The 27,323-nt window shown below is 41.8% G+C and overlaps 2 protein-coding genes and 3 long non-coding RNA genes across 6 annotated transcripts; 2 read left to right on the top strand and 3 right to left on the bottom strand.

The window, feature by feature from the left end:
• Positions 1-1,285: 1,285 nt before the first annotated feature.
• LOC107279924 (uncharacterized) lies at positions 1,286-5,791 on the bottom strand. Of its 2 annotated transcripts, XR_001542948.3 has the most exons (4): positions 5,377-5,711; positions 4,897-5,178; positions 2,950-3,401; positions 1,286-1,495 (listed from the first exon to the last, which is right to left on the bottom strand). It is a non-coding gene; the product is annotated as an uncharacterized lncRNA (long non-coding RNA). The 2 variants fall into 2 exon arrangements; XR_001542947.3 differs by lacking the exon at positions 1,286-1,495 and having other exon boundaries at positions 2,485-3,401; positions 5,377-5,791.
• On the top strand, positions 4,940-6,173 carry LOC136355409 (uncharacterized). The gene is made up of 2 exons (XR_010739660.1): positions 4,940-5,080; positions 5,751-6,173. It is a non-coding gene; the product is annotated as an uncharacterized lncRNA (long non-coding RNA).
• A 1,138-nt stretch (positions 6,174-7,311) lies between these two features.
• LOC112937884 (uncharacterized) lies at positions 7,312-8,406 on the bottom strand. The gene is made up of 3 exons (XR_003240728.2): positions 7,863-8,406; positions 7,678-7,731; positions 7,312-7,566 (listed from the first exon to the last, which is right to left on the bottom strand). It is a non-coding gene; the product is annotated as an uncharacterized lncRNA (long non-coding RNA).
• A 1,775-nt stretch (positions 8,407-10,181) lies between these two features.
• Positions 10,182-11,832, bottom strand: LOC4328410 (uncharacterized). Its single transcript, XM_015768715.3, has one exon. It carries the CDS (start codon positions 11,705-11,707, stop codon positions 10,487-10,489), a length of 1,221 nt encoding a protein of 406 aa, XP_015624201.1. The 5' UTR covers positions 11,708-11,832; the 3' UTR covers positions 10,182-10,486.
• An 11,286-nt stretch (positions 11,833-23,118) lies between these two features.
• LOC107278159 (NAC domain-containing protein 21/22) lies at positions 23,119-27,323 on the top strand. The gene is made up of 3 exons (XM_015768773.3): positions 23,119-23,417; positions 25,471-25,742; positions 26,601-27,323. The coding sequence occupies exons 1-3, from the start codon at positions 23,198-23,200 to the stop codon at positions 27,072-27,074; spliced, it is 966 nt and encodes a 321-aa protein (XP_015624259.1). The 5' UTR covers positions 23,119-23,197; the 3' UTR covers positions 27,075-27,323.

The raw sequence follows: 27,323 nt of genomic DNA, 5'->3' as shown, positions 1-27,323 counted from the left end.
AACCATTTGAGCATGTTGAACCCGTTTAAAGCTAATGTTTTATTTCAACTTATGCATTATTTTCGAATGTCATCGGGTGGTGAGCCTTTCTCAATTAATTAATGGCCGAAGATGACTTTATTTTTCTATGGGTTATAATTTGTTTAGCTAGAACCTTATATATTGGTTTGGTTCAGCTAAATGCTACACATGTAATTGCTTAGCCATGCTTAGAAAGATAAGCTCATTAATGGGATGAATCATATATACTACATTATTATTTATGGTTATATTTAATGGTAGCTCACGATGGTTAATCATGTTATGATAATTAATTGATAATTAAAACTTGTCAATGATGGGTTGTGAGCACATGGTTTTGAAGGTCGTGCTCATGACAATTAAGGACCGGTTCACGAGCTACTGTTGTGAGACATTAACCGTGTCAACCACAAGCCAGCGTGGGCAACGATTTTACCTTTTGTATAGCATGGTTCATTACGGGGTGCCAGAATGAGAAGCGGCGAGAAGTCCGTGGGGGTTGCTGGGGAGTCCATGCCTCTGGTTTTTGAGGGGGTGATTATGATCCAGGAATGGTGCACTGTGGTGAGTTGTGTTGTGCGAAGGGTATTGTCACGATTTTTCCCTTTGCAGTGCCGTGGTGGTACTTCGGGGCATGGTAACATGTGTGGAATTGTGTCTTGTGGGTACAGTGGTACATCTCTGGCCAGAGTAAAACTATTCGAATAGCCCGTAGTCATGGGCGGGTTGAGCAATGTTTTTCGTGATTAGTCTCACACCTCTCACAATAATTTTTGATGCTATAATTGGTAATAATTTGCTTAGCTCCTGGTTTGGAATTAGATATGTGTAGCCAGGTTTGGTTGTTCAGGATGGTTGGGCTTGAGCAGCATGGGTGTGCTGTTCAGTGTTGATTAAAATTGATGATTACTCTACTGTTTTACTATTCTTAAGTGTTTGCGGCTGCTTTTGCAAATGAGCCTATGTTATGCCATCCTTTGGTATCCTTGTACATTTGCATATTTGCTGTGTGGCTTGTTGAGTATGTCATATGCTCACCTTGCAATAATCAATCAACCTCAGTTGAAGAAAAAGGATCCAGAAGGAGAAGTCGTTTGGCTTATACCCCAGTTGAGCTGCCTGTGTGAGTGGAGCTGAAGCCATCGCTAGACCGTTATTCCGCTGCTGTTTTTCTTTTGGTTTGTAAGTATGTAACGTTATTATTACGATGGATTTGTATATTAAATTGTCAGTTTGTGTACCTCGGCTGATTCCTGGACGAAGATTTTATGCACAAATTAGTTCGGAAATTACTAGTGAATTTCTGGGCGTAACACACATACACAATAATTCTTCACAATACACATATGTAGTATAAGGAGAAACCATTAAATCCATGGTACGTGCTAAAAAAAACTTGCTGAAAATTGTTGAGCAAATTAGCGAAGAATAGCTTAGGCTGTGTTCGCATGCCCCAGATGGCAACTTGTACTCTCTGCACGGAAAACGAAGCGGTCCATTAGTGTGTGATTAATTAAGTATTAGATTTTTTTTTTTCAAAAATAGATTAATTTGATTTTTTTAAACAACTTTCATATAGAAACTTTTTTAAAAAAACACATCGTTTAGCAGTTTGAAAAGCGTGCGCGTGGAAAACGAATGAGAGGGGTTGGAAAGAAGGGGTTGCAAACACAGCCTTAGCATAGGTAGACAGATTGTAGGTTGATGATTAGAAACTTCAAAGTTAGCATTATTGTTTTAAGAGGGAGATCAATGAATGACACCCTTCCAGTCCTCCGGTCGGGAGCTCCGGCGACGACGCTGGTGACTCCCGCAATGAGGAAGTAGAGCATAAACAATACAATTAATGTATGACACACAAGCGGAATAGATTCTAAACTCTTGAGAGGATATATTTTGTTATTTGCATGTCATCCAAATGGTTATGAAAAAAATTTAAAAAAACAAGATAGATTAGTATACATGATAAATCATTCCACAAACATACAAGTTAAGATTTAACTTCTACAAGTTACAACAGAAAAAACAAATTAAACTATGGTTAGTTAACGTATATTTATAGCTAAATTTATTTTTTTTTCGTTGCAACTTGTAGAAGTTATATTTGACATTGCATATTTATACGTGGAGTATATATATAGACGCCTAAATAGCTAAATGTTTCCCCACACATATATAAACATCATAAAACAATTAATGTATTAGGACTCCTCGATTGATGTGTGTATTGCCTGATCTATTTGTTTCAGATAGGAAAGCAATATTAATCCGTAGTATCATTTTAGCTGTTGCTAGATCATCCATAAACTGAGCACGTGCAACACACACATATATAAACACCATGAAAGAGGGCTGATGAGAAATGGATGATTGTACACCTAAACGTTCTGTATTAGTTAGTGAATTGAGGCAGCTGGGGCTATGAATTTATGCCTATGCATAATGCATCCTTCATTTTATCACTTCAACTGTAAAATCTCCAAAGATAATCAGAATACATATTCACCCCCAAAGGACAATATTGTGCTAATTAAAGCCATTATTGGACTAAACAGACACTTCCCAATTGTTCCGCCAAATATAATGTCCTACAAGCTAGCATAGCATATAGTTCAGTATTGCATACAGAATTACAGATAGTGGGATGCCCTATGTGTTACAGAAACTAGCTAGCCATACCATTGATATATATCAACATGTTGCAGCCTAATCAACTGCATGTCCTCATAGTACTGCCTCTGTTAATGGTAAGATGCTCACACTACAACTGTGGTAATAACCGGGTGCAAAGTGAAATTCTATGCTAATTAAATAACCGGGTGCAATTTACTCTTAAAACTTACACCGTGCATTGGCAAAACTGGCTAAAACTAGGAATTAAGCAATGCAACAAATAAGGGGCATTAAAATGTACATTTGCATACTCACCAGCATCGTGTGCTTTCCACCATGCTGCGTTCTCATGCATTTGTTAATTCCCTGCTCTTTTTTTTAACGAAGTTCTATTGATAGAGTATAAGATTACAACCCTGAAAGGTCGTAACCAGGAAAAAAACGAAAAATTCCCTGCTCTTGATCTGTAGTGTACTTATGCAAGCCAGCTTCATCTCTCTCTGATCATTATGCATGTAATCAACTGATCATGCTTCTATATATTTACATATCCACACAGTACCCAGCCGGACATTCAAGACATATGTTTGCTTTTGAAGATTCATCTCATGGCAATTGTATCAGGTAGTCCAATTGCAAATATCAGTCATACTTGTTTGTACTATCTGATAACCGTATAAATATCCGGATTGTTATACCTCGCAATCTTCGTTTGTCCCATGAAACTAATGTGGCCGGCATACCTAAACAATTCATGCATGTTTTGACTGCAAAGAATTGAAACTATATCAATATAATAAAAAATACTACTGAAAATTTAAGAAGTTGACATGAAGTATATATAGACAGTACTAAATTTTATGACAATGCAACCAATATTGAAGATTGGCAACTCACTCTCAAGCTTAATATATATATTTATACACCACAAAACAATACATATAGTATAAATTATACATCTATCAAGCAGCTGCATGCACAGTACATTAACAACAGAAAATTAAAAAAAACATTCATCTCTTTAATTACAAATTTACAATTAGATCATCACACATCAAGCTATAGCTAGTTGCATAACAACACAAACAGTTTATACTTAATTAATTAACTGCTACACTCCATAATAAGCTACTCGAATCGATCGAGGAGCGAGAGATGCATATATGGCTTAATTAGTTGGGCTAGCTACTCATCAACGCGATCTGATCTAATCGGATCGAGCCAACCCTAGATCAACGCCGTGAGCCAGTTCTCCAGGGTCGCCGCCGCCCTCGCCGCCATGGCGCAGCGGGGGGCAGCGACGGAGAGGGTGAGCAGCGCGACGCCCGCCATGAGGAAGGCGAAGGAGAGCAGCATGTGGGCGATGGGGATGGCGGGCTCGGGGACGGCCCCGAGGACGATGGCGGAGGCCCCCCACATGAGGAAGATGGCGCCCACCCCGATGGTGCGGCTGCGGAACAAGAACGGCGCGCCGCCGCCGAGCTCCGGCAGGTGCCCGCCGTCGTAGTGGTCGCCGCCGCCTTCCATGGCGTCGTAGTGGTGGCGCGCGCGCGTTTTGCGGGTTCGATCCGGCGATCCGCTTGGTCAGCTAGGGTTTCGATCGATCTTGATCTCGCGCGATTAAAATGAAGGGGAAAAGCGATCGGAGCTCGAAAGCACTTGGAAATTGCTAAATTTACCGCTGCTCATGCAGTTCTTACGCACAAACGGTAAATTTGATCCTCGTAAAATGTGACGACGATCTTTTTATTTACCCTCATGGCTTTCGGCTAGATGAAATGAACTTGGTGATTATTATGCTCGCCGTACTATAGCACACCTCATGCGGGCCCATTGAAACTGGGCTACGGCCCAACATCAGCCCAAATAACAAACTCGGTTCAAATGGGCTCAAATATGGGCTTTCACCATCTCTATTAGGATGGGCCCGAACTGGGAAGAAAATCCAATGAGAGTCACAAGTCAAAGAAACAACATCGACACACAAGTCTCAGCTCCGAGGAGATCAAACTACCGAACCATTCAGGCAGTGTTTGGCAAATGTCCAGGGAAATGATTTCCCACCTATCTTTAAATCCTAACTATTCATTCTCCCTCATCCATTTAATTCTAACCCTTCATTCATTTTCCAATCCTAATCCCACCCCTCATTTCCCATTATCCAAACACATCCTCATAAAAAGACGAATAGCAAAAACAGCGAAAAGATAGAGCAAAAGGGAGAGTACTGTATTAGTAATAACTAAAATATTAACCACTCACCAATCAATCCCATGTTGTGACGAGATGACGACCGACGTCGCTGATCGAGCGAGAGATCCACAAAATTAAGGCATGCAGAGGGGTATGTACTGAATTTAGCAAGTGCTTGGACCATTCACTTGGCTCTAATCATTCATCTCCATGTACCAAAATATCAACTGCCTTTTCCGAAGCTCAAATAAAGGTAGCTTCCTTGATCCTGATGTTCTTCTTCATGCATATATACGTCGTCATATCATTCGAGCTATCTACAAGCTGTCTCTGCACCTGAGCCTAATCAACCTGAGAGAAGGAAATCACAATTAGCACATGAATTAATTAAAGATAGCAATCAATACCATCAACCTTTGTTACCTGATCTCTGTCTTAGCCTAATCAACAACTATATATTCACACATACATATATAGATCGTGGTAGCTAGCTAGGAACATAGTATATACTGCATGCAGAGAGAGAACAAACGAAGAGAGCTCTGCTACCTGAGGCTAAAAAGATGAGCTCTCCCAGCTCGATCTGTCTGTGCATATTGCCATAGATCATAGTGCCCCCGGCGGCGGCGAAGCCATGGGACGGCGGCCGGAGCTAGGATATGGCTCTTCACTTGCGGATTTGGGCGTGTACGTTGACCTGGTGGATTGGAGGGCGCAGATAGCTAAGCTTAGCATGTTATACACGAACACGACCGTGAAACCAGTGCTAGAAAACTAGTCAGAAACCAAACATGTGACTTGTTGATCAGTTTTATGCTATTATATTACACGAAATTCCTTGCTAATACTACTGGTGAGGTTTCCTCGGACATTGATAATTGGTGAGGTTTCCTTTTCTTATAATTATTTTTTTTCTTAATTAGATGGCAGGTACAATTAATATCTTCACTGTGAAGAGAAGATGACAGAGGAACGTACGTACAACTGGCAGGTCGTATATTTTGATTAGTTCACCGCGATGACGCCGATCTACAAGAACCAATGGGAGAAAGCCGCGAGAGGACCAAGAACATGACAGATTTTTAGATGCATCCGGCAACTTGGAATTTTTAGACTGATTCTTTGAACGCGACCGAGAAGAAAATGTTGGCCTCGTACTGTAACTTGTATGATTAGTTTTCCTGAGGCGAGATGATGACATATTATGCTCCTAATTTTTACTTCTGATCATGGCTGGCCCCCGGCCTGCTAGACTGATCAGTAGCACACGGCTGCAGGCCGGCCCAATTTCGAACTAATGGCCTGGTCCGCGTTTTAATTAATCTTGAGTATTTTGTAACCTAAAATTTTCACGAATAATAAGAGAAATGGAATCTGACAAATGGTTTTCTTTTTCTTTAGATAATGGATTTGAAAAAAAAAAGACCTCTACTTCCCACAAGATATACGCAGCCCCAAAGTTACATAGTCTGAGCATTTAAGCTCGCAATACATGTTCCAAACAGCAAAACATAAAGCTAGGCACTAGGCCTCCAAACAGTATCCAGCAGCAACAAAAGAGACAAAACAAAGTCCTAAACTTCCAACCTTTCTCTCCAATTCCACCCTGCCTTAATTAGTAGGTTTTCTTGTTTCCTTTGAACTCTAGTAGAGTATTTAGTAAATAAATTAATTAAGTAAAATTTCACGGGTAGTATACTACTCCTAGTAGCTGATTAATTACTCTACTAGAGATCAACCCATTTCTCAACGAACAACAACTAACTGAGACCAATTGGGCATGGCCCAACTAAAAACTAATTGGGCCCTCTAGCTGAGGAGGCCTAGATATGTAGGAAAAAGTACACCCAAGGTCCCTCACCTTGTCATCGAGTTACAAATCGTCCCTCAACCACAAAACCAGATATATTACATCGCTCAACTTACAAAACCGTTCGCTTTAGATCCTTGAGTGGTTTTGATCCCGGTTTTATCCGACGTGGCGGCTGACTTAGCGTGGGACCCACATGTCAGGATGCCACGTCATCAACCATCTCTCTCTCTCCCTTTCTCCTCTCTTTCTCGCTTTTCTCCTTTGGGCAAGCCGGCCGACGGGTGGGGTGGGGAGGAGGTCGCCCGGGACGAGGCGGGAGAGGAGGAGAACCGGCGGCGGCAGCTGCGACGGGAGGAGGCCACCACGCCTGGGTCAGGCAGCAAAAGGGCAGAGGAGGGGCGCCTCCTCTCCGCCGGATGTGGCTTGTGGGAGACCTCGACGGCGGCGGGACGTGGACCCGGCTCCAGCGGCAGCGACGCCCTCGGCGTGTAGCGGCTTCACACGGGCGAGGCGACGGCGGGAGCAGAGCAGGACGTCGGGGGAGGGCGTCAGTTAGAGCAGACATGGCTGCTCCAAAACCTCGGCCACCAAGTAAAACAGTATCAGTTTCCTGCCCAGAAGCAGCACCTCGCTCCCACGAAGATGTATGTCGTAAATCGCAATGTATCAAGGGCAGCAGCAATTCGATCTTTGCATGTGTCGATCTGCTTGTAAATTTATCTTTGTCATTATTACATGTTCAAATTGACTAAACAAACTGTAACACTTCTTACATAGAGGGGCCAAAAATGAAATTAGAGGCATGGCATCTTCAAGGGCAGCAGGCAGCCCATCTTCTTCTGTGTCTGGAGGGATAAAAACATCTTTTACAACTGGAATTGGACCTTGTACATCATACTGTCTAAACAGGGAGCCTGGAATCAGAGCTGTTGCATAGAGAAAAAGACAACTGAGGAGCAACATAAATTATACTCGCTCACAATTCGCAGTTCAAGCAACCAATAATTCAGTAAGTTTCAAGCGTTCAAAACAGTAACCTTCTAGTGCTGCCAGAAGCGCACTCTTAATAAGCTCCAGGAACTCTTCAGAACCTGAATACATTCAAACACTACAATATCAATTCTGTAAATAAATCATATAAGCACGAACTAAGGGGACTGTTTGAAGATGCAATGCAACTAAAATTTAATCATCGAATGCTCATCAACTTCGAGACTCATACCTGCAGATACTATCAAATAACAGCATACAAATTCGAGCTACATGATTTCATTTTCTCTCTCCTTTCTCTAACAGCATACAAGCTCGACAACAACCTTCTCCCTCGCCTAGCCGCGCCCCCAAGTCCCAACCATGATGCCGCCCGCGGCCGCCCGCTCGAGCAAGCTCAGCAACAACCTCTTCTCCCCATCAGCCGCCCACGGGCTTCTCACCCTAAGCCGCCTCGTCGCTAGAAGACCCTAGCCCCGCCACATAGAGGCAGAGCTCGCTCCGTCCTTACTCGCCACCAAATCACACCGGAGCCGCCTCCACTGGTCTCAATCAGAGCGGCAGTCGTGCCGGGCCAATCTGGGAATGCCCGAGCGTCGTCGCCCCTATCGCAAGTGGCTGCTCGTCACAGGACTCGCATCGTTGAGCTTCGCTCCGACCGTCCTCCTCCATCCTCCGTCGCCCCTGCGCCTACCGCCGCGGTTCCTGCCTGCTCCCGGCCCACCGCCGCCGCGTCGCCCCTTCTCCCGCATTGCCGGCCGGCCGTCGGACCTCCTCCCCACCACCGGACGGCCTGCCCAGAGAGAAGAGTGAGATAGAGATTAGAGAGAGGAAGGGAGAGGGAAGACAGACCTTGCTGACGTGGCAGGGGAGAGAGACCTTGCTGATGTTGCATTCTGACATGTGGGGCCCACGTGGGTCCCACGCTGACTCAGCCGACACGTCATATAAAACCGGGGTCAAAACCACCGAGGGACCTAGTTTGTAGTGGTTTTATAAGTTGGAGGATGCGTTGTATCGGTTTTGCGGTTAGGGGACGATTTTGTAACTCGATGACAAGTTGAGGGACATTCGGTGTACTTTTTCCCCTAGATGTACGTGGGCCTCCATTCCTGGGCTGGATCAGATCGAATTCAAAAGAGAAATTTGCACGCAAATTAGGCGCCAAATTAGAGCGTGTCATGGACAAAAACTAACCGGTATTTGGCGCCAAAAAATAATGTTGGAGTAGGGAGTATTTTGCGGCAGAGGCGCAGGGGGCTGTGCCTCCCGGGAGAGGGGCAGGAATTCACTCGCACGAGAATCCTAGCCGTCAGATCAGAATCCTGCGCTGCCCATCACATCACATCATATCTCTCTCTCTTCTCAGGATCCTTGTCTTTCTTTTTTTTACTGCGGTCAAATGTTCACTGCTGCTCGAGGCAGTGAAAATCCTACTCCTACTATTAGTCTAGTACCCCTACCGTTGGCTAGGGTCGTGTCAAGTTGGAATCTACACGTAACACTCGGACCAAACTTGTACAAAAACTAAGAAGGTAAAGGGGCCTTTAGAGCAAGTTTAATAGTATAGCCAACTAATGGCTCCAATTCATTTATAGCTAATCTAATAGCTTATTCATACAATAGAAACATACTACACTATTAATACGTGGTCTCACATGTCATACACACTGCGTCTTGGAGTCCGTGCTACAGCTGGCGATAAATCTATAGTCCGCTGCCCTTCTCTCTCCTTATTTATCTTCTTAAAATATGTTTGCAGCTGGCTTATAATTACCTGCTCTTAGTAAAGCTATACTAGCACGAGTCAAAAAAAGGGAAAACAAAAACAACCAGGCAAAGGCCAATGGTGGCTGCAGCACTTATAACTGTAGCAGTAGAAAAGATAACACGAAAAGAAAATCCTAGTAAAAAAAAAAGAAGAAGCTGCTTTGCCACTGCGAAGCCAAAGAAAGAGACGAGCAAAAAAAAAAAAAACTCAAACACACACACAGAGAGACCACATGGGCACCCAACTTTGGCAGCGCCTCCGTCGCTGCAGGCAGCAGCAATGCAGCAAAACAGCAAAGCGAGACCAGCAATAGCAATCCACCGCTCTCTCCAAAATGGGCCCTTTTCCTTCACAAAAGTTTCGCTGTTCGCAGCAGCCCTGCACTCACTCATCATCCGTTCCATTTCTTCCTCTCTTTTTTTACTGCCACAGTGAGCAATTTACACGAGAATTCAGATGGCCGCACATGGCGCAGCACTGTGCCCGATCACCGGCACACATGGTGGACGAGCTGGCGCCCAGCTCTCCGATCTGCCCACTGTTTAAACCGGCATCGATCTCCATCAATTTGCATCAGTAAAACTAATGCCCACGAGGCCGGGTAAAAAAGGTGAAAAGTTACCATGGTTTATAAAAGGATCAGTCTTTTTTGTCAAACGCACATGAAACCATCATTTGGGGTTTTACTGCAAGAATAGAGCGTGTGCAATAGTTTTATGTTTTTCTCTTCGTTCGAGCTCAGATCAAATGTAGTACAAAGCAGAAACAGAATGCAAAATGTAGTTGCAAAGAAGATTAGATTGGATTTACATGAGATGAGAATGAGCAAAATGGATGGGCCAATTAGCTTGGTCTGATATATCTAGGATCCTCTCCCAAAACATCAAGCAAAATGACTTCACAAAACAATCTATCCTCTCCTCCAAATTTGAAATTTCTCTTCACTCCAAATCCCAAACTAAATTTCTCCTCTCACCCTGTTCTTTTTTTGTTGTTTCCTTTTCTTTGGAAAGGAAATGCTACGACTACTTGGCTGGCTAATTGAGGTTACATTGCTAATGCTTCTAGCTTAGTCAAAACGGAGGTCAGTTGCTAGTACCAAGATCTCTGGATGCGCCGCCGCCATTGCCGGCGTGGGGCGCCGTCTTCCGGCCAAGCGCCGACCGAGGCCGCGACGCCGACGAGTCCTTCGCCGCCGCGTCCTTCCTGTCCTTGAAGAACCCGAACACCGGGCGCGAGCAGACCGGCACGTTGAGCACGACGGGGGTGGCGGCGCGGACGCCAGCGGAGTAGGACCTGTCCATGACGCGCGACCGCGACCGGAGGCTTGAGTGGACGCTCCCTGCCGGCGAGCTCGAGCTGCGTTCCAGGCCCTGGAACACGATCTTGCCGGACGAGTTCATGCGCGGCGAGTCCACGGAGGCCACCTGCGGCGGAGGCGGCGGCGGTGGCGAGGGGCGGCGCCGGGCGGGGCTCTGGATCGCCGCCCGAGGCTTGGCAACGGCGGCGGCGGCGGCGGCGGCGGCGGCAGGAGGGTGCGGCTGTGGTTGAGACCGGACGAGGCGGAGGCGGGGCCGTGGTGTGGGGTCGACGGAGTCGAGGGAGTGGCGGGGGAAGTCGTCGTGCTCGTGGCAGGACGACGACGACGACGACGAGAGCGAGAAGCGGGAGGACGCGAGGGAGAGGGACGCCTCGGAGTCGGAGCTGTCGCGGAGGAGCGGCGCCACGGAGAGGTCCGACGCGGCGGCGCCAGACGCGCGCCCGCCGTTCCGCTGGAGCAGCAGCAGCTTGAGCGACCTGGCCGCCGAGGAGTTCGAGGATCTCGACGGCGTCGCCGCCGTCGCCGTCGACGGCGATGCGGACGTCGACGCCGACGGCTTCGTCGGCGTCTGGACCTTCTTCAGCCGGAGCAGCTCCCTCCACCTGCTCGAGCACGTCGGCGCCTTGGGTGAGAACACGTACGGGTCGAACACCTCCGCTGCCACCGCCACCGCAGGCCGCACCGCCTTCACGAGCTCCGGCACCGCCTTCTCCGCCTCCATCGCCACCGCCTTCTCCGCCGCCACCGGATGCGGCCGGAGCGGGAGCAACTTCCCGTCGGCGAACAGCTCATCCGCCGGCAACATGGTCGCAGATCCACCAAGGCTGAACTCAAAATCAATGAACTCCTTCGACACAGCCTGCTCCGCCGCCACCGCCACCGCCGGCAATGCCGGTGGCGGCGACACGCGCGTGGGGGCGAGCCAGCCGAACGAGACGGCGGGCGGCGGCGGCGAGGGCATGGTGCTAGCGACGGCGGATGCCATTGCCGGCGGCGAGGCGCATCAAACGGTGAAGTACACTGGTGGTACTGTACTTTTGGCTAGTGAAGTGGAGAGATTCGATGAGAAAAATCCGAGAAAGAGACAGGAGAGGCAAGAGAGCAAAGCACACCGTGGTAAACAAAACCTCCCCTATATATAACCCCGCACGGTAAATAATCTGACAAACGGGGCCCATCACGTCGAGCCAACCAATCACAGGCCGCCACGTCGGCGTGTGGATTTTCTGGGATGCAAGGTGAAACGGGGGAGTTAATCCGTGGTTAATTTTTTTGACAGGGGGTAGGTGGTTCCACTGCCACTGTGTGGTGGTACACTACTCCCATCTCTGTTTCAGAAAAATTTTTGGCGTGGTTGTTGTCTTTGCAGGCAAATTGATTAAATTAAACAATATATTTGCTGCGACATGCTGCAGCAGCAGCAGGGGGTAAAGAGTAACGTTACGCTGCACGGTATCAACACGACACGACAAACCAGAATCAGTTTGCTGAATTCAACAGCGGTTAATAATAAGGATCAAATGAATAGAAAGAAACACCTATTTTAACAGTAATATAAATATAAGATAAAGAATGGTAAAACACAAAAAAAAACACAGTAATAATTGTTTGATTGAATAGCATAAATTGAATGAGAAATATAGACTCGAAGCAAACTTTCTAACAGGTTGAAGCTTTTACTAATTTTTTTAAAGTCTTTATAGAATTGTTTCATCCAAAGAATATTATAGGATTCAATTTTTTGTTCTAAAAGTCTTCATAGGAATTTTTTTAGAAGATTGAAATCCTCTCAAAATTCATATGGTTTTTTTACAAATGAAAGGGCCCTTAAGAAAGATAATTACTATTACTAGTGTGTGATGTGTTTTTTTAACCAGCATTTACCCTGTCAGGGGTGAAGTGGTTAGCCGGTGGGAAAAATGTGTCACAGTCTGGTGAGACCCCACACCACACAGTTTTAACACCATGATGGATGCCGAGCCAAAACAGTGCCGACATCGGCGACGAGATGGGCGATCCGTGAAAAGATGCCACATTTGGCCGGACGGATGCGACCGCCGACGGCGACAACCACGACGGCGACGTCCGCCGTGATGGATGGATGGGATCGCATGCAAAGTTAAGTACAGCACGTGTGAGCGTGTGAGTGACTACTGCCTCCCGTTTGATGCTCAAAAGCCACCTTTGTACACTAGCCCCTCTCTGACTCGTGTAGTAAAAAAAAGCCTATGCACATTTCTATCTGTACTACATCTTTTTTACACTTTCTTGTAGTTAGCGCAGTAATTGCATTTTTAATTACGTTTTTTTACTGGTTAACGGCTCTCTAAGAAGCTGTTTGGTTTCCAGAAACTTATTCAAGTCCTTGTCACATCGGATGTTTGACACTAATTTATAGTATTAAACATACACTAATTATAAAACCCATTTCATAACATTAGACTAATTCGCGAGACGAATCTTTTGAGTCTAATTACGCCATAATTTTTACAATATGATACTACAGTAAACTTTTGATAATTATGGGTTAATTAGGCTTAAAAAATTCGTCTCGTGGATTAGCTCTCATTTATGAAATTAGTTTTTCTATTAATCTATGTTTAATACTCTAAATTAGCGTCCAAACATCCAATGTGACATGAGCTAAAAAATTTTAGCCCATCCAAGCACCCCTAATCTGGGCGTAAAGAATTTACTTGATCGGCTCCCCCCACGTTGACCACGCCGAGACTCGAGGGTGGGGAGGGGCACGTGACGGCCCACCACCACACCACCCAGGCTTTCCCTTATCCGCTTGCGTGGGGCCGCATCCGGGCCGTCGGCGACGATCCGACGGTGCAGAGAGATCGGCGCCAGGGGGGAGCGGCACGTGAGATCCAGCTGTCGATGATCACCGGCGGCCGCTCCACGTGGCGGCCGGAGTTAACACCGACAAGCGCGGCCCGCGAGGCGCTGCCGCCCCCCCTCGTGGATATCCGTGCAGCTCCATTTTACGCTTCACCCCCTCCTTTTCCAAAATAATACTACAATCACTAAATATTTGAAGTGATGCCCTGTTTAGATTTTAACTTTTTTTCTTCGAACTTTTAACTTCTGTCACGTTGAATTTTTCTACACGCAAACTTTCAACTTTTCCGTTACATCGTTCCAATTTGTTCAAACTTGTAATTTTAGCGTAGAACTAAACACGGCCTGAATCAATTTTGATGAATCGGTATTTGAATAGGGATATGGTTGAAATTGTGCACGAGATGAAGGGTGAGGATGTAAAGGATCCCAAATCGGGAGGAGGGGGGAAAACCTTGGCGCCAAACAAACAATTTGGCGGTCGCGAACCCGGGCAATCGGACGGTCGAGACACTGCGAAGAAAAACCGCCATCGGATCCGACCGTCCATCCTTCCTGGGAAGAAGATGAATTTCGCCACGGTGGCCGACAGAGGACGGGGACGTCAATCATTTGGGCCGACTTGAAAAGACGACGCTACCCTTTACGTTTTGTCGTCTTCTGCGGTTAACCCTAGCGGTCAAACCTGTCAGTGAGGAGGGTATGACCGGGATTTTGCACCCGCGGTCGCGAGTGGAGTACGAGTAGGTGTACGAATCGTAACGAGGAGCGAGGAGTGGATGGTGGCCGTACGATGGTAAGGACGGACGTGGCGAAACATTGCGCCCTCTTCGATCTCCCGTTGCTGCTGCACGTATAATCTTGTCGTCTTGCGGGAGGAGTACTAGTACGGAGTACGACGCGGCATGTCTTATGGTCCCATCGGTTGGTAATGGCTTATTATAAACCATAATGGCTTATTAACGATTAAAAAATGATATGCGAGTAAAATTTTTGCATATATGTTCGTAGTGATTGAAAAGCCAAAGCTAAAAAAAACTATGTTGAAAAAGCATCAAAATCAAGTTCAAAATTAAGTTTTAAAATTCAAATTTGAGCTTTGTCTTATAAGCCATAGGGCAAATGATAAGGCCCTTACACGGCCCGATAAACAACCCATTTTTCTTCCGTGTACCATTTGCGGCTGCTTCATTTTCTTTGTAATCCATCCTCAAAATATAAAAGATCTTAATTAGAGTAATATAGGGGATATTTAGATTGATGCCATTTTTAACCATACTATTTTTTTAAAGGTGCCAAAAAAAATATCCACGTTTAATTTGTTGCTAAATTTAGTAAATAAATAAGAAATCATGTCAAAATTTTAACAATATTACCATCTATATTAAAATTTAATAAGATTTATTTTAGCTACGATGTAAATAGGCCTCTAGATAGACTCTATTCGGGTTGATAGTAATACATCTAATCAAAGTTATTTATATTTTATGATAAAAATAGTTCTAGTACGTACTACTCCATCCAAAAAGTAATGAATAGCGTACTCACTCCGTTCCAAAAAGAAAATCAACCTAGTATCGAATGTGACATATTCTAGTATTATAAAATAAGACATACATCTGTCCAGATTTATCGTATTAGAACATATCATATTTTTTTTCTTGAGACGGAGGGAGTAGACGTGGACGACGAATGGGTTGGCAATTTCGGCATGATGGTGTAACGAACGACACGACGAGCTTGTCAAATGATGGTTGGTGTATCCAACGGAAGAACGGACGGTACAGTGCCGTGGACTGTGCAGGCATGGGTTGTACAGGTGGGTGTGGGACCCACCGGTCAGGGTTGAGGGGGAGGGTCGTGGTAGACGGTCAAGTCAAGGAGGCGCGCGGCGCTCGAGGGCCCAGCCCATCATCGGTGGAGCTGTCAGCCAGCCAGCCGTCCATCCATCACCTGATCTGCCAACGCCGCAGGAGCATCGCAGTCGCAGCAACCAGAGCCAGGCACAAGGCGCATCGATCGCCAGCGATGGTGCCCTGGATTTTTCACCTTTTACTATTCCATTGTGAAAACTTATTTATTAGAAAAAAAAAGAACTTATTTCAAAAATAGATCTTTTCACGACACCAATATCATTGAAGCCATGGTTCAATATGATGGTATAGTAACATTGATGATGTCCCATTACACTGTGTTCGCATATGGTGAATGGGAACTTATTCCCTCCACACGAAAAACGGAGCGGTCCATTAGTGCGTGATTAATTAAGTATTAGCTATTTGAAAAACGAATAGATTAATTTGATTTTTTAAACAACTTTTGTATAGAAATTTTTTATAAAAAATACACCGTTTAGCAATTTGAAAAACGTACGCGTGGAAAACAAATAAGAGGGGTTGGGAACAGGGGTTGCAAATACAGCCTTAGCCTCTCCATAAACAGGTTTATTTTTTACTCCTTGAGCTTATCCGAAAATAAGCTTTCCTTTGAATAACTTATTGCATTGTAGAGTATTTCCTCTTCCTCAACCTCTTATTAAGTTTATTTATTGCTCCTTTTATTTATCCCAAAGTAAGTTCATAAAAATAGAGAATAATTGTACTAAAAGATAAAGTAAGAAGTAGTTACATTTGGATTTGATAAAGTAGAAATATACTAGTCATTTTTTTATTTTGATACATGTGGAACGGATGGAAAATAAACTTATTATGAGACGGGATAGTGATAGTTTGTAAAAAAAAGGAAAAGTTATACATTGGAAACAAATAAAGCGATACAATTGCATTGGAATTTAGTAAAGCGAGGATAATTTAGTTTTCTACCTACAGGATAAGTGAAAAATAAGTTTATTTTAGAACGAAACGAATGGAGTAATCACGTCAATGAGAATAGAGCGACGTGTGGATGATATACTGAGTACTTTCTTCGTCCAATAAAAAAAATAATATAGTATTGGACGTTAAATATTATAGTACTACGAATCTAGATACTTATAACTTTGGGTGTGTTTAGTTCACGCCAAAATTGAAAATATGGTTAAAAATGAAACGATGTGATAGAAAAGTTGGAAGTTTACGTGTATGGGAAAGTTTTGATCTGATAGAAAAAGTTGGAAGTTCGAAGAAAAAGTTTAGAATTAATTCCAAAACTTTCCTACACACACAAACTTCTAACTTTTTCGTCACATCGTTTCAATTTTAACCAAATTTTTAATTTTGACGTGAACTAAACACTCTTACTGTTTAAATACGTATTACTATAATATGTCACATGTACTATTTATTTTTTAACGGATGGAGTACTGATATAGGTCCAGCTAGTATAACTGGCTCGGTGGCCCCCACGTGTCAGTCACACAGTAGCGAAGGAATCGTGCCCGTGATTGTTTCGTCGGTTGGGAGCGCCGGGGAGGGGTCGTGTCGGCAGTTTGCCCTCCCGTGTGCGGACGCTACCGTCTGGTCTGCCACCATTGCGCAAATCTTTTATCCACAATAAAGTATACTATCTCCATTTTTTTAGAAGGAACAGTATACTCTCTCCATTCTAATATATAAGATATATAACCAATCTTAATCCAAAGACGAGTAAATAATTATTATCACATCATAGTTAGGATTACCCTAATAAATAGAATAGATGCACCTAATAAAATTAGAGATCTTGATAGTAAAATATTTAAATAAAAAAATTTAGTCAAAAAGATGTGCTAGTTAATGACATGCACGCACGTCACATATTATGATGAAATAAATTAAAAATTAGTTATGTCTTATATTATGGAAGGAATGGATGGAGTATCATTTTTCAGAAAGTTACTAAGGGCCCCTTTGAATCGCAGGATTGAGAAAATGTAGGAATAAGAAAAAACATGATTTTGATAGGAATGTAAGTGTAAAATAGAGGATTGCAAAACGTAGGAAAAACACATAGAATGACTGTTTGATTGAACCGCAGGAAAAACACAGGAATTGAATGAGAGAGGTAGACTCCAAGGAAAGTTACCAAGAGGTTGAAGCTCTTGCTATATTTCCTCCAAAATCTACATAGAAATGTCCATTCCATAGGAATTTCAAATGATTGAATAGGATTCAATCATTTGTTTCAAAGTGCTTCATAGGATTTTTTTTATAGGATTAAAATTCTCCAAAATTCTAATTATTTTCTCCAAATCAATGGGACGCTAAGATGTTACTCTATCTCTCACCTATCTCACCCATCGTTTTTCATCGGAAAGTTTGCTTCCTCCATCAGAATTATACCGCCGACGGAGAAAACAATATTTCCGATGAATTATCTAAACGAACGATCTCAACTGCACAAATCACACCAATTCCAAATACTCAGAAATCTAAATCATTTCGAACCAATCGTATGCTTACAAGAGGTATCCAAACAATTTAAAACTTCTAAATTTTCACAAATGCGATGACTGAAGTAAAATCTCCGCTTAGGGGTGTGTTTAATTCACATCAAAATTAGAAGTTTTGTTATAATTGGAACGATGTGACGGAAAAGTTGAAAGTTTGTGTGTAGGAAAATTTTGATGTGATAAAAAAATAGAAGTTTGAGGAAAAAGTTAGTAACTAAGGCTGTGTTTAGATCCAAACTTCTAACTTTTTCCATCACATCAACCTGTCATACACACAACTTTTCAGTCATATCGTACCAATTTTAACCCAAACTTACAACTTTGAAATGAACTAAACACAACCACCAAGCCTTGATGCAATTGGAACGATGCAACGGAAAAAATGGATGAAGCACGTAGCCGACACGACATGACACAATGGGACGGGATGGATCCATCTCCGTTTAGGCATAGGGGGTGTTTGCGAACTAGGGACTAAAGTGTCCCTCTTACAGAAGCATAAGTCACTCCTCTAGAGACTTACTCCCTCTGTTTCAAAAAAAGACAAACTCTGGTTTCCGTGCCCAACGTTTGACCGTCCGTCTTATTTGAAAAAATTATGAAAAAATTAAAAAGACAAGTCACGTATAAAATATTAATCATGTTTTATCATCTAACAACAATGAAAATATAAATTATAAAAAAATTTCATATAAGACGCACAATTAAAATTGGACACGGAAATCTAGGGTTTAACTTTTTTTTTTTTTTACGGAGGGGGTATGTTTATGAGACATGGGCTAAAGTTTAACCGATTCGTTATCAGAAGCAGCAGTAGCCCAGCCTAGCCTACGCCCTAGGTTAGGCTTTCTCGTTTAGCGGCGAATATTTTTGCTGCGCGCGCACATCCACGCACATGTGATCAGCTGTGTGGCTCGCTAAACGAGACGATTTTACGCCTGTTTCGCTGCAACCACGGCCGCTGCGATTCAGTGCATTGCATTGCATCCTGGTGATACTGATGCCAGTGCCACTGTTCGAATTGCGGTGAAATGGCAAGCGATGTTTGGATCATCTGCGCGTTTCCAGAGTCGTTCAAACAAATGCAGTAGTACAATTCATTTTTATGTTAAAATTAGCCGCACCAAAATTTGATCATATGACAAATTTTGCATACTTCTACTCTACTACTGAATAGGGTAGAGATAATTAAGTATTAGTAGTATACTCTCTCTGTAAAAAAACCAATATAGTACCATAATATATGTCTTGATTAGTACGATATTTATATTTTTTGGAACAGGTGGAGTATGTGTGATGTTGAGTTTGATAACTGAAAGGAGTAGTAGTAATAATACTCTCTCCATCCTAAATTATGAGGCATACTATATTTTTTACACGGTTTTTAATGATATGTTTTGATAATTAATTTATTTCATGTTATGTTCCAACCAAGTATAAAATTTGCATCACGTGAAACTATTTTAAAATATGAATTCAGTGATATAACATACATAATATTTATCATATATATAATTAGTATAGTTATTAGTCAAATGTTACTGGATTTAATTTTTCTTAAAAAGATAACGCTGGACGGAGGGAGGAACAAATACTATGGGGTTCTGTTCGGTTCCCTTAGCTATGGCTGCACATCCATCGTGGGCATCAAACTAGGCGTACTTTTGCAAATACCGTCCATGGGGAGGTTGTCAACCATCCATGGTAACCGACAAAACCACGTAAATTTCATCTCCGAAAAATGAAATTTCAAAACTTTAAATATCACAAAAAAGTCACAGTAACTACGTAGGAGTACATGGTAAGGCACAATAATTGTGGCCTTTAACTTACATTTGACAAACAATAAAATACTAATACTACAATAATTATACTCATTCATTCCTAATAATTGTGGTCTTTGACTTACATTTGACAAATAATAAAATACTAATACTACAATAATTATACTCATTCATTCCTATTTTAAGTGCAGCCATAAATTTCCGTGTCCAATATTTGACCGTCCATTTTATTTGAAAAAATTATAAAAAAATTTAAAAATTAAGTCATGTACAAAGTACTATTTATATTTTATCATCTAATAACAATAAAAATATTAATTATAAAAAGAATTCAAATAAGACGGATAGACAAATGTTGGGCACTGGAACCCACAACTGTGCTTATTATGGGAACTGTGCTTATTATGGGACAGAGGGAGTACCTTATTATAGTAAAATTTAGCAATATCAAAGTTTAGTACTACCTCCATCACAAAATAAATTCATTTTCCATCCATCCCACGTATACCAATAAAAAACAAAAAGATTAGAATATCCACGTACTATCTCTCACTTTATCTACTCCCAATACGGTTATTTCATACTTTTATAAATTTCGATACAAATAATTATTTTAAAAGTAAATTTATTTTAAGATAAATAGAAATAGCTAAAATTGAATTTAATACGAGACGGAGGAGGTATTGTTGATAAGAGGAGGATGCATTGATCGATCACAGTTTGGATCATTTCTCTGTTTCTCCAAATGGATCGGTGCAGATTTTCTAAAAAGAAATGGCACTAGGGCGTGGAGACACACTAGACTAGGTATCCAGTCCCGTGTAGCTAGCCACAAAACTCATGTGACGGCTCATCTCCTACTCGCACCATCCATCCAGACAAAATAACATGTGTGTGTCCATTCATTACTACAGCATGTTCAGATTGTAGTTAAAATGAATTTTATCAAAATTTTAGCAATTTAGTAATATTTTTAAATTTTAGCAGGATTTCTTATGTATTTTTTAGAGTTTGTTAAAAGACTAAATGCATACACATATTTAACAACTTTACCAGCCACCTGCTGCTCTGAGTCACACTGACACGCTGCTACGCTTTGTCTAAACGTTTCCTTCCCTAATTAACCGTATCGATCGATCTCCCTCGACGACGGATCGATCTACGCTAATCAAGCTGCTAATCCGTGTTGATCAGTCATAAGCCAAGAGCTGTTTGTTTATAGCTCTACACATCGCGAGATAGATGGCCGGTCGGTCGATAGAGATGTAGCTAGCCATGTTGGCATGTGAATGATGTTATAGTCTCCTAGATAATCTATATATAGCTGTATATTTTTTACATGCAGCTACTGCTAGGAAGGAACAATTTTTGTTGTTAATCTTTGGCTTGGCTTTGTCGCCTGTGCTTTTGCTTAAACAAAACGTACCGTGTCGGGGGTTGAACCTGCAGGATGCCAAAATTGACGCAGGAATTAACGGATTGATGGATGGATAGATTGCTTTGTCAAATTTCTTCCAGCTCATAATCATGTCTGGGCTAGCTAGAGATTAAAGAGACAGTGCTAATAATAATGAACTGTAAGCTTCAGTTAGGACGAAGATGATCATTTCTGCAGGCCGTGTTGGGCTTACAGTCGGAGTAGGAGCCCAAATTCATGGGCCGTCCGATGCACAATCCAAGCCCACGCTTCACGTTTGGGCAAGCCCAAATATGGTTCGCTACCAATTAATGGTATCAGCTCTCAGGCTGTTTCTGTTCAGATCTTACCTGATACTTCCTCCGTTTCAGAATATGTAAGTCATTCTAATATTTTCTATATTTATATTAATATTAATGAATCTAAATAGATATATATGTCTAGATTCATTAATATTAATATAAATGTGAGAAATGCTAGAATAACTTACATTGTGAAACGAAGGGAGTAATACTGAAACTGAGCTAAACGTCTATAAGGCCATCAGATTTCTCTCCAGTTTCCTTCTAGAATAGTAGAAAATATGCATCCTGACTTTGGATTCTCTGAGTTGATAGTTTCCTTTTTTTATTGTTTATACTTCACCTCGGCAAGAATAGACTGAAATGCGGGTATTTTTGAAGGACGTCTATGTCGGGGCAAGAATAGACTGAAATGCAGGTATTTTTGAAGCACGTCTATGTCGGTTTCAGGTATATGTCGTTGTTTTGACGAATGATCTGCTGAAGTCAGCAAAACTCAAACCATTGGATGCTAATTAATCATCATTAGAAGAAATTCGAAGAAGCTGATCAACTTTGAACGAGTGCAACCAACTTATACCAAAACGGTAGATATCGCGACGTTAGAGTATCTGAAGCTTTTTAGAGAATGCACTGCGTCGGGCAACGTGGAGACTGATGAACTCGAATTGTTCAGTGATCGCGACGAGTGGTCCTCCTGCAAATTGTTCTCAAATTCACTCTAGGAAGAATTATCAGTAACACTGAAACTGCTTGTTTGTTTGTCAGATATAGCATGCCGTGTGCTTTGCGGCGGAGGTGCTCTGGCCTGTTCAGCTTGCAGGTTAAAGATTATTCAGTTTCAGGTATATATGCTTCCAACATCTTAATTATTCAGTGATCATGGTTTGGTGTCTTCCACAGGCTGTTAATATTCTTCATCAACCATTCTGATTTGTTAGAAAGGTGCAACAAATTATAGACTTTTCTCTCGCTCCCGTGCATGGATAGTAGTATCATGGTAGTGCCGATACAAGTGTCAATATCAGCGTAGAACTTGCAGGTTAAAGATGGTAAGGCCCCAAATTAAGCATGCCACGTTAGCCGCCTGACAGTGTTGCGTCATGGACAGTTGGACAACATTTTGTTTCCCGACCCTAACACTGCTACATCTACAAAACTCTCAACCGTTTGATTTAGTCAAAATATAATATTAATGGTAGTTACAGGAAATATAGATTTATTTACACACCATGCCATATCAGTGTTTGTAAAAGTTTATGTAAGAAAGTTTTGTAGTATAGACTTTTCTTATATATTCCCTCCGTATTTTAATGTATGACGCCGTTAACTTTTTATCAACGTTTGACCATTCGTTTTATTTAAAATTTTTGTGAAAATATGAAAAATATTTATGTCATGCTTAAAGAACATTTGATGATGAATTAAGTTACAATAAAATAAATAATAATTATATAAAATTTTGAATAAAGCGAATGGTCAAATATTGGAAAAAAGCCAACATCGTCATACATTAAAATACGGAGATAGTATTACACAACCTCCATCTCTTCAATTCCATGATTAGTCACGAATAGAAGTTTCTGACTTGGGCTTCAACTAATTAATCTATCTTTGATACTAGGCTGTCTTAATTAGCTTGCTACCCCAACTTTGATCATTTCTCTTGGTATATATATAATCACACAGTGCTAGCTAGCTAGCTAAGCTATATCCTGTCTCTCTCCTTCTTCTCTCTGCATGTTTGGTTGTCAGCATGAGTTGGTCGTTGAGCTTGAGCATGGTGGAGGCGAGGCTGCCTCCCGGGTTCAGATTCCATCCTCGAGACGACGAACTCGTGGTTGACTACCTCTCCGGCAAGCTCCGCTCCGGCGACGGTGGCGCGGCGAGCGGCGGCGGCGCCGCCGGCGCCGGCTGCCCGACGCCGACACTGATCGACGTCGATCTCAACAAGTGCGAGCCATGGGACCTCCCAGGTATACATCCTGCATGATTTTGCTAGCTAGTAAATTGTCTTGATTTCTACCACATCACAAGCACTTGTAAAGCTGTGTAATTATTGGTGGTTTAATTTAGCAGGGTAAAACCGTTTGTTTTCTGATATAGTTTATAGATAGTTGTGTTGATTCTCGTTAACGTCTGATTCTATAGGAGTTAAGACATTTTTTGGAGTTAATTACATGTTTTTGTTTATTCTCGTTAACGTTTGATTCTATAGGATGCATATTTCCTTGATTTTGTATTGGGCGTTTGTAGCCTTTTTCTGTATTACATTTTCTACTAAATGCAACGTGATGATAATGGTGGTGTGTCCATGCAAGATGCACGTTATTTTTTTTTTCTGATTACACGTCAGCTGCACTACACGACCACTACACACGTAGCACCACACTTGCACCTCGCGAATGCACCTCGTAATACACGTTTAAAGAGATAAAAACCAGCGTCACATCCTCAATCTTATTAAAATCTTGCTGAAAGCATATCTCCATACACATATGGCCTAATATTTTCGCTTATACTTATGTTTATCAGGTAAAATTTGAATTTTCAATCTTGAATTTGAAGCTGATTTTAGGTTTTTTTTCATTGAAGTTTATTTTTCAATTCTTACTTTTAGGTTGCTAAGAACATGTATATAAAAGTTTTATTCACAAATTATTTTTTGTTTGCAAATATGATGTTTGGCTTATTCCACGAATAAGCCAAACGATGGGGCCGATAATATTCGTGAGCATCATAATTTAAATTTTTCAATTTTTCTATGTGTAAGATGAACATTAAGGTTTTCTTTTTAGATAATGCATGTGATGCAAGTTTAGTAGTATTAGTTCCTCATGCATCTCGAAGCATGGTTGTTGAGGTGACCGATTCAACTCATCTCTAGCTCCATGAGCTGACCTAAATTCGATTTCAAACTTTATGTAGTATAAGTTGTTTCTTTTCTTTACCGTGACTAGACAAAGCATGATCGACAAAAGGTATTTTGGAATTTATTTTCGATAATGCATTTTGGAATTGGATTAACTCGATCGATCCATGAAATTTCAGAAGCTAGCTAGCTCACTAATTAATTTCTCATTTCTTTCCACTGATAAATTAATCCACCTGAATTTAATTCTTCCACAATTAAGAAACTACCTGAACCTTTTCTGTTCGTAAGGAGAAACGTCTAGGGGTCTTCCGGCTAGCTTCACGGGGTGGTGGGCTAGATGACCTGAGACCTAATTATTTGATATTAGGTCATTCCCTAATATTTATATTTTTTTTTCTGTTCATGAGGCTATATGCAATCTAATTATCGAAAAATGTATCTATAATGAGAACAAAATTTACACGTCTCGCCTGCCTGCTTGTTGACTCGTCGCCGTCTTCCTCATCACATCATATAACAGACTGAATATTATTCCTTTTGCCGAGAGAGTTTGTTTGGCAGCTTCCTCTCTACCCATAGCATATCCTCCCGTTTTGCCTGAACCTAGAGAGAAACTGAAGATAGAGACTGTTGCAGAAAGCAAAGCCGCCGGTTTGCTTGTTAAAACATCCCTAGTGTGTGAGGTACCCAAAAAAACATTGACCTATATATAGCTAGAAACTTCTTCATATATCCTAGCTAATTACTCTCACCATTCCAAAATACAAGTATTTTTCAAGGATTTTCGAAAATTTATACCACAATGTAAATATTTCTGACATTGATTCTAATGTATGGAAATCCATACATTTCCAGCCAATCAGACACGCTTCGAAGGGGATTCTAATAAGCAATCCATATTTTTTTTAAAATTGACCACCAAAGTGATTTCTTAACCTTAATATTTGCTAAACAACCTAGAAATACTTATATTTTTGAAACAGGGAAGTAGGTGCTAATAAACTCTGAATTAAATTACTGTCCATTTTTTTAGCTTCTCTTGCCTCTCTAACTAAAAATGATAATACATTAAATTATCAAATAATTATTATTACAAACGAAATGCATGTGGAGTAACAAACTTGCATTGGCTGTACATACATACATTCATGTAGAGATTGCTTGCATTGGAGGGAAGGAATGGTACTTCTACAACCTCAAGGACAGGAAGTACGCAAGAGGGCAACGAACAAACAGAGCGACTGAATCAGGGTACTGGAAGGCCACCGGAAAAGACCGGGAGATAACCCGGAAAGGGTCCCTGGTTGGCATGCGTAAGACGCTCGTTTTCTACAGAGGGAGAGCCCCCAAGGGTGAGAGGACTGATTGGGTCATGCATGAGTTCCGTCAAGAATTAGACCATGCCAATCACCATCATCATCTCAAGGTAATAATCAATTAGTGCTCAAATCATTATACCCTCGTAAAGTATAAGCGTTTCTAAATTGTTTAGCAAATACTAATGTTGGGGGAAATATTCCCTTTTCCGATAACCACAATGGTTACCTTTTTAAATTTTGAATTACTTAGATTTCCCTCCCAAATACCTGTTAGGATGAAAAATATATTGCTTTTCATGTATTGGCATCAGAGCTTCTAAATATTTATATCGTTGAATAAATTTTAAATATATAAATTCTTATATTTTTAGACGGACGTAGTATACATGCAAGATTTGGTTATAATAATTGGTCGTCTTGGTTGGTGCCAGCATCACAATCAAGTGATCATGCAAGTGTGTTATAATTAGTAAGTTTGTGTAGACGCAAAAGCATGTGGTTTTAGAATTCAAAGGGTATAATGAAGATTCATGATGATTAAATAATTTGATCGCTTCACCAGGTTCTTGCCCATAGATTTCGTTTTCAGTTTGCACTTGACTGCATTATCAGTCACTCTCATGCCAGCTGGCAGCTAGACGTACGCATCAGACATCTACTATTACTAGCAAGTCACTTTCAGATACATTCTACGACTAACTAGCTAGATGCATGCACAACTCTTCCTTCGTATACAAGATCTTTTTCTCTCCATATACAAGAATAACACAGATTAATTATTCAGTACATTGTATGTGCAATAATTCAGAGAACTGAACCTGTACTGATTGTTTGCCATTAATTCTTTCAGCATCTTCTCTTGCTCGGGTTGATTAACTTCTCATTTATTACTACCTGACATCATCTTGCACACGCTGCATGTGAATTTTTTTTTTTGTGATTGATCAATAGTTCAGTACATGCAGGAGGGTTGGGTGCTGTGTAGGGTTTTCTACAAGAGCAGGACAGAAGCTGTTGCAGCACCAACAATGGAGTCTACTCTTCCTCCTCGTTACATCAATGGCGGCACATCAAGATCTCCATTGCCACCCCTCGTTGACAGCTCGATCTCCTTCAATCATGGAGGTTATGAGGAAGTTCTTCCCTGCTTCTCTAGCTCTCATCACCAGCAGCCATCGCCGGCGTCGATGAACGCGTCGGCTGCTGCTGATGATGATCAAGATTATCACCACCTGTCTGAAGGGCAGCGGCATTATTCAGACAAGAAGATGATGAGAGATGTGCAGAATGATCAGGTGACTACTAGGTTTGATGGCCACCTTGCAGTGAAGAGGGAGATGTCTCTGAAGAAGGATTTGTCTGAAGACGAACAGGTCGAGGATTACTACTGTCTAACTGACAATGGATCTTCAGAAACATGGAACTTTTTCCAGCAGTAGATTTACTCAACCATCGTCATTGAAAAAAAAAATCATTTGGTAGTACTTGGAGTAGTAATTTTTTAGTTGGAAATGTAACAAGTAGTATAGACAGAAAATGCCTTTGAGAAATGGTTAGGTGTGAGATCGATGATCAGTAATTCAGTATGTGTGTACAAGCAATCTGGAGTAGATTTTAGTTATACTCGAATTGTCAAACATCTCATGATATTTCTTTTGGGCATCGCTAATGGGCGGGTTATCGCCCCA

The sequence above is a fragment of the Oryza sativa genome, chromosome 2 (genome assembly GCF_034140825.1).
Source record: "Oryza sativa Japonica Group chromosome 2, ASM3414082v1".
NCBI classification, from domain to species: Eukaryota; Viridiplantae; Streptophyta; class Magnoliopsida; order Poales; family Poaceae; genus Oryza; species Oryza sativa.
The sequence above is the reverse complement of the archived record's forward strand: the minus strand, read 5'-3'. Positions and strand labels throughout refer to the sequence as shown.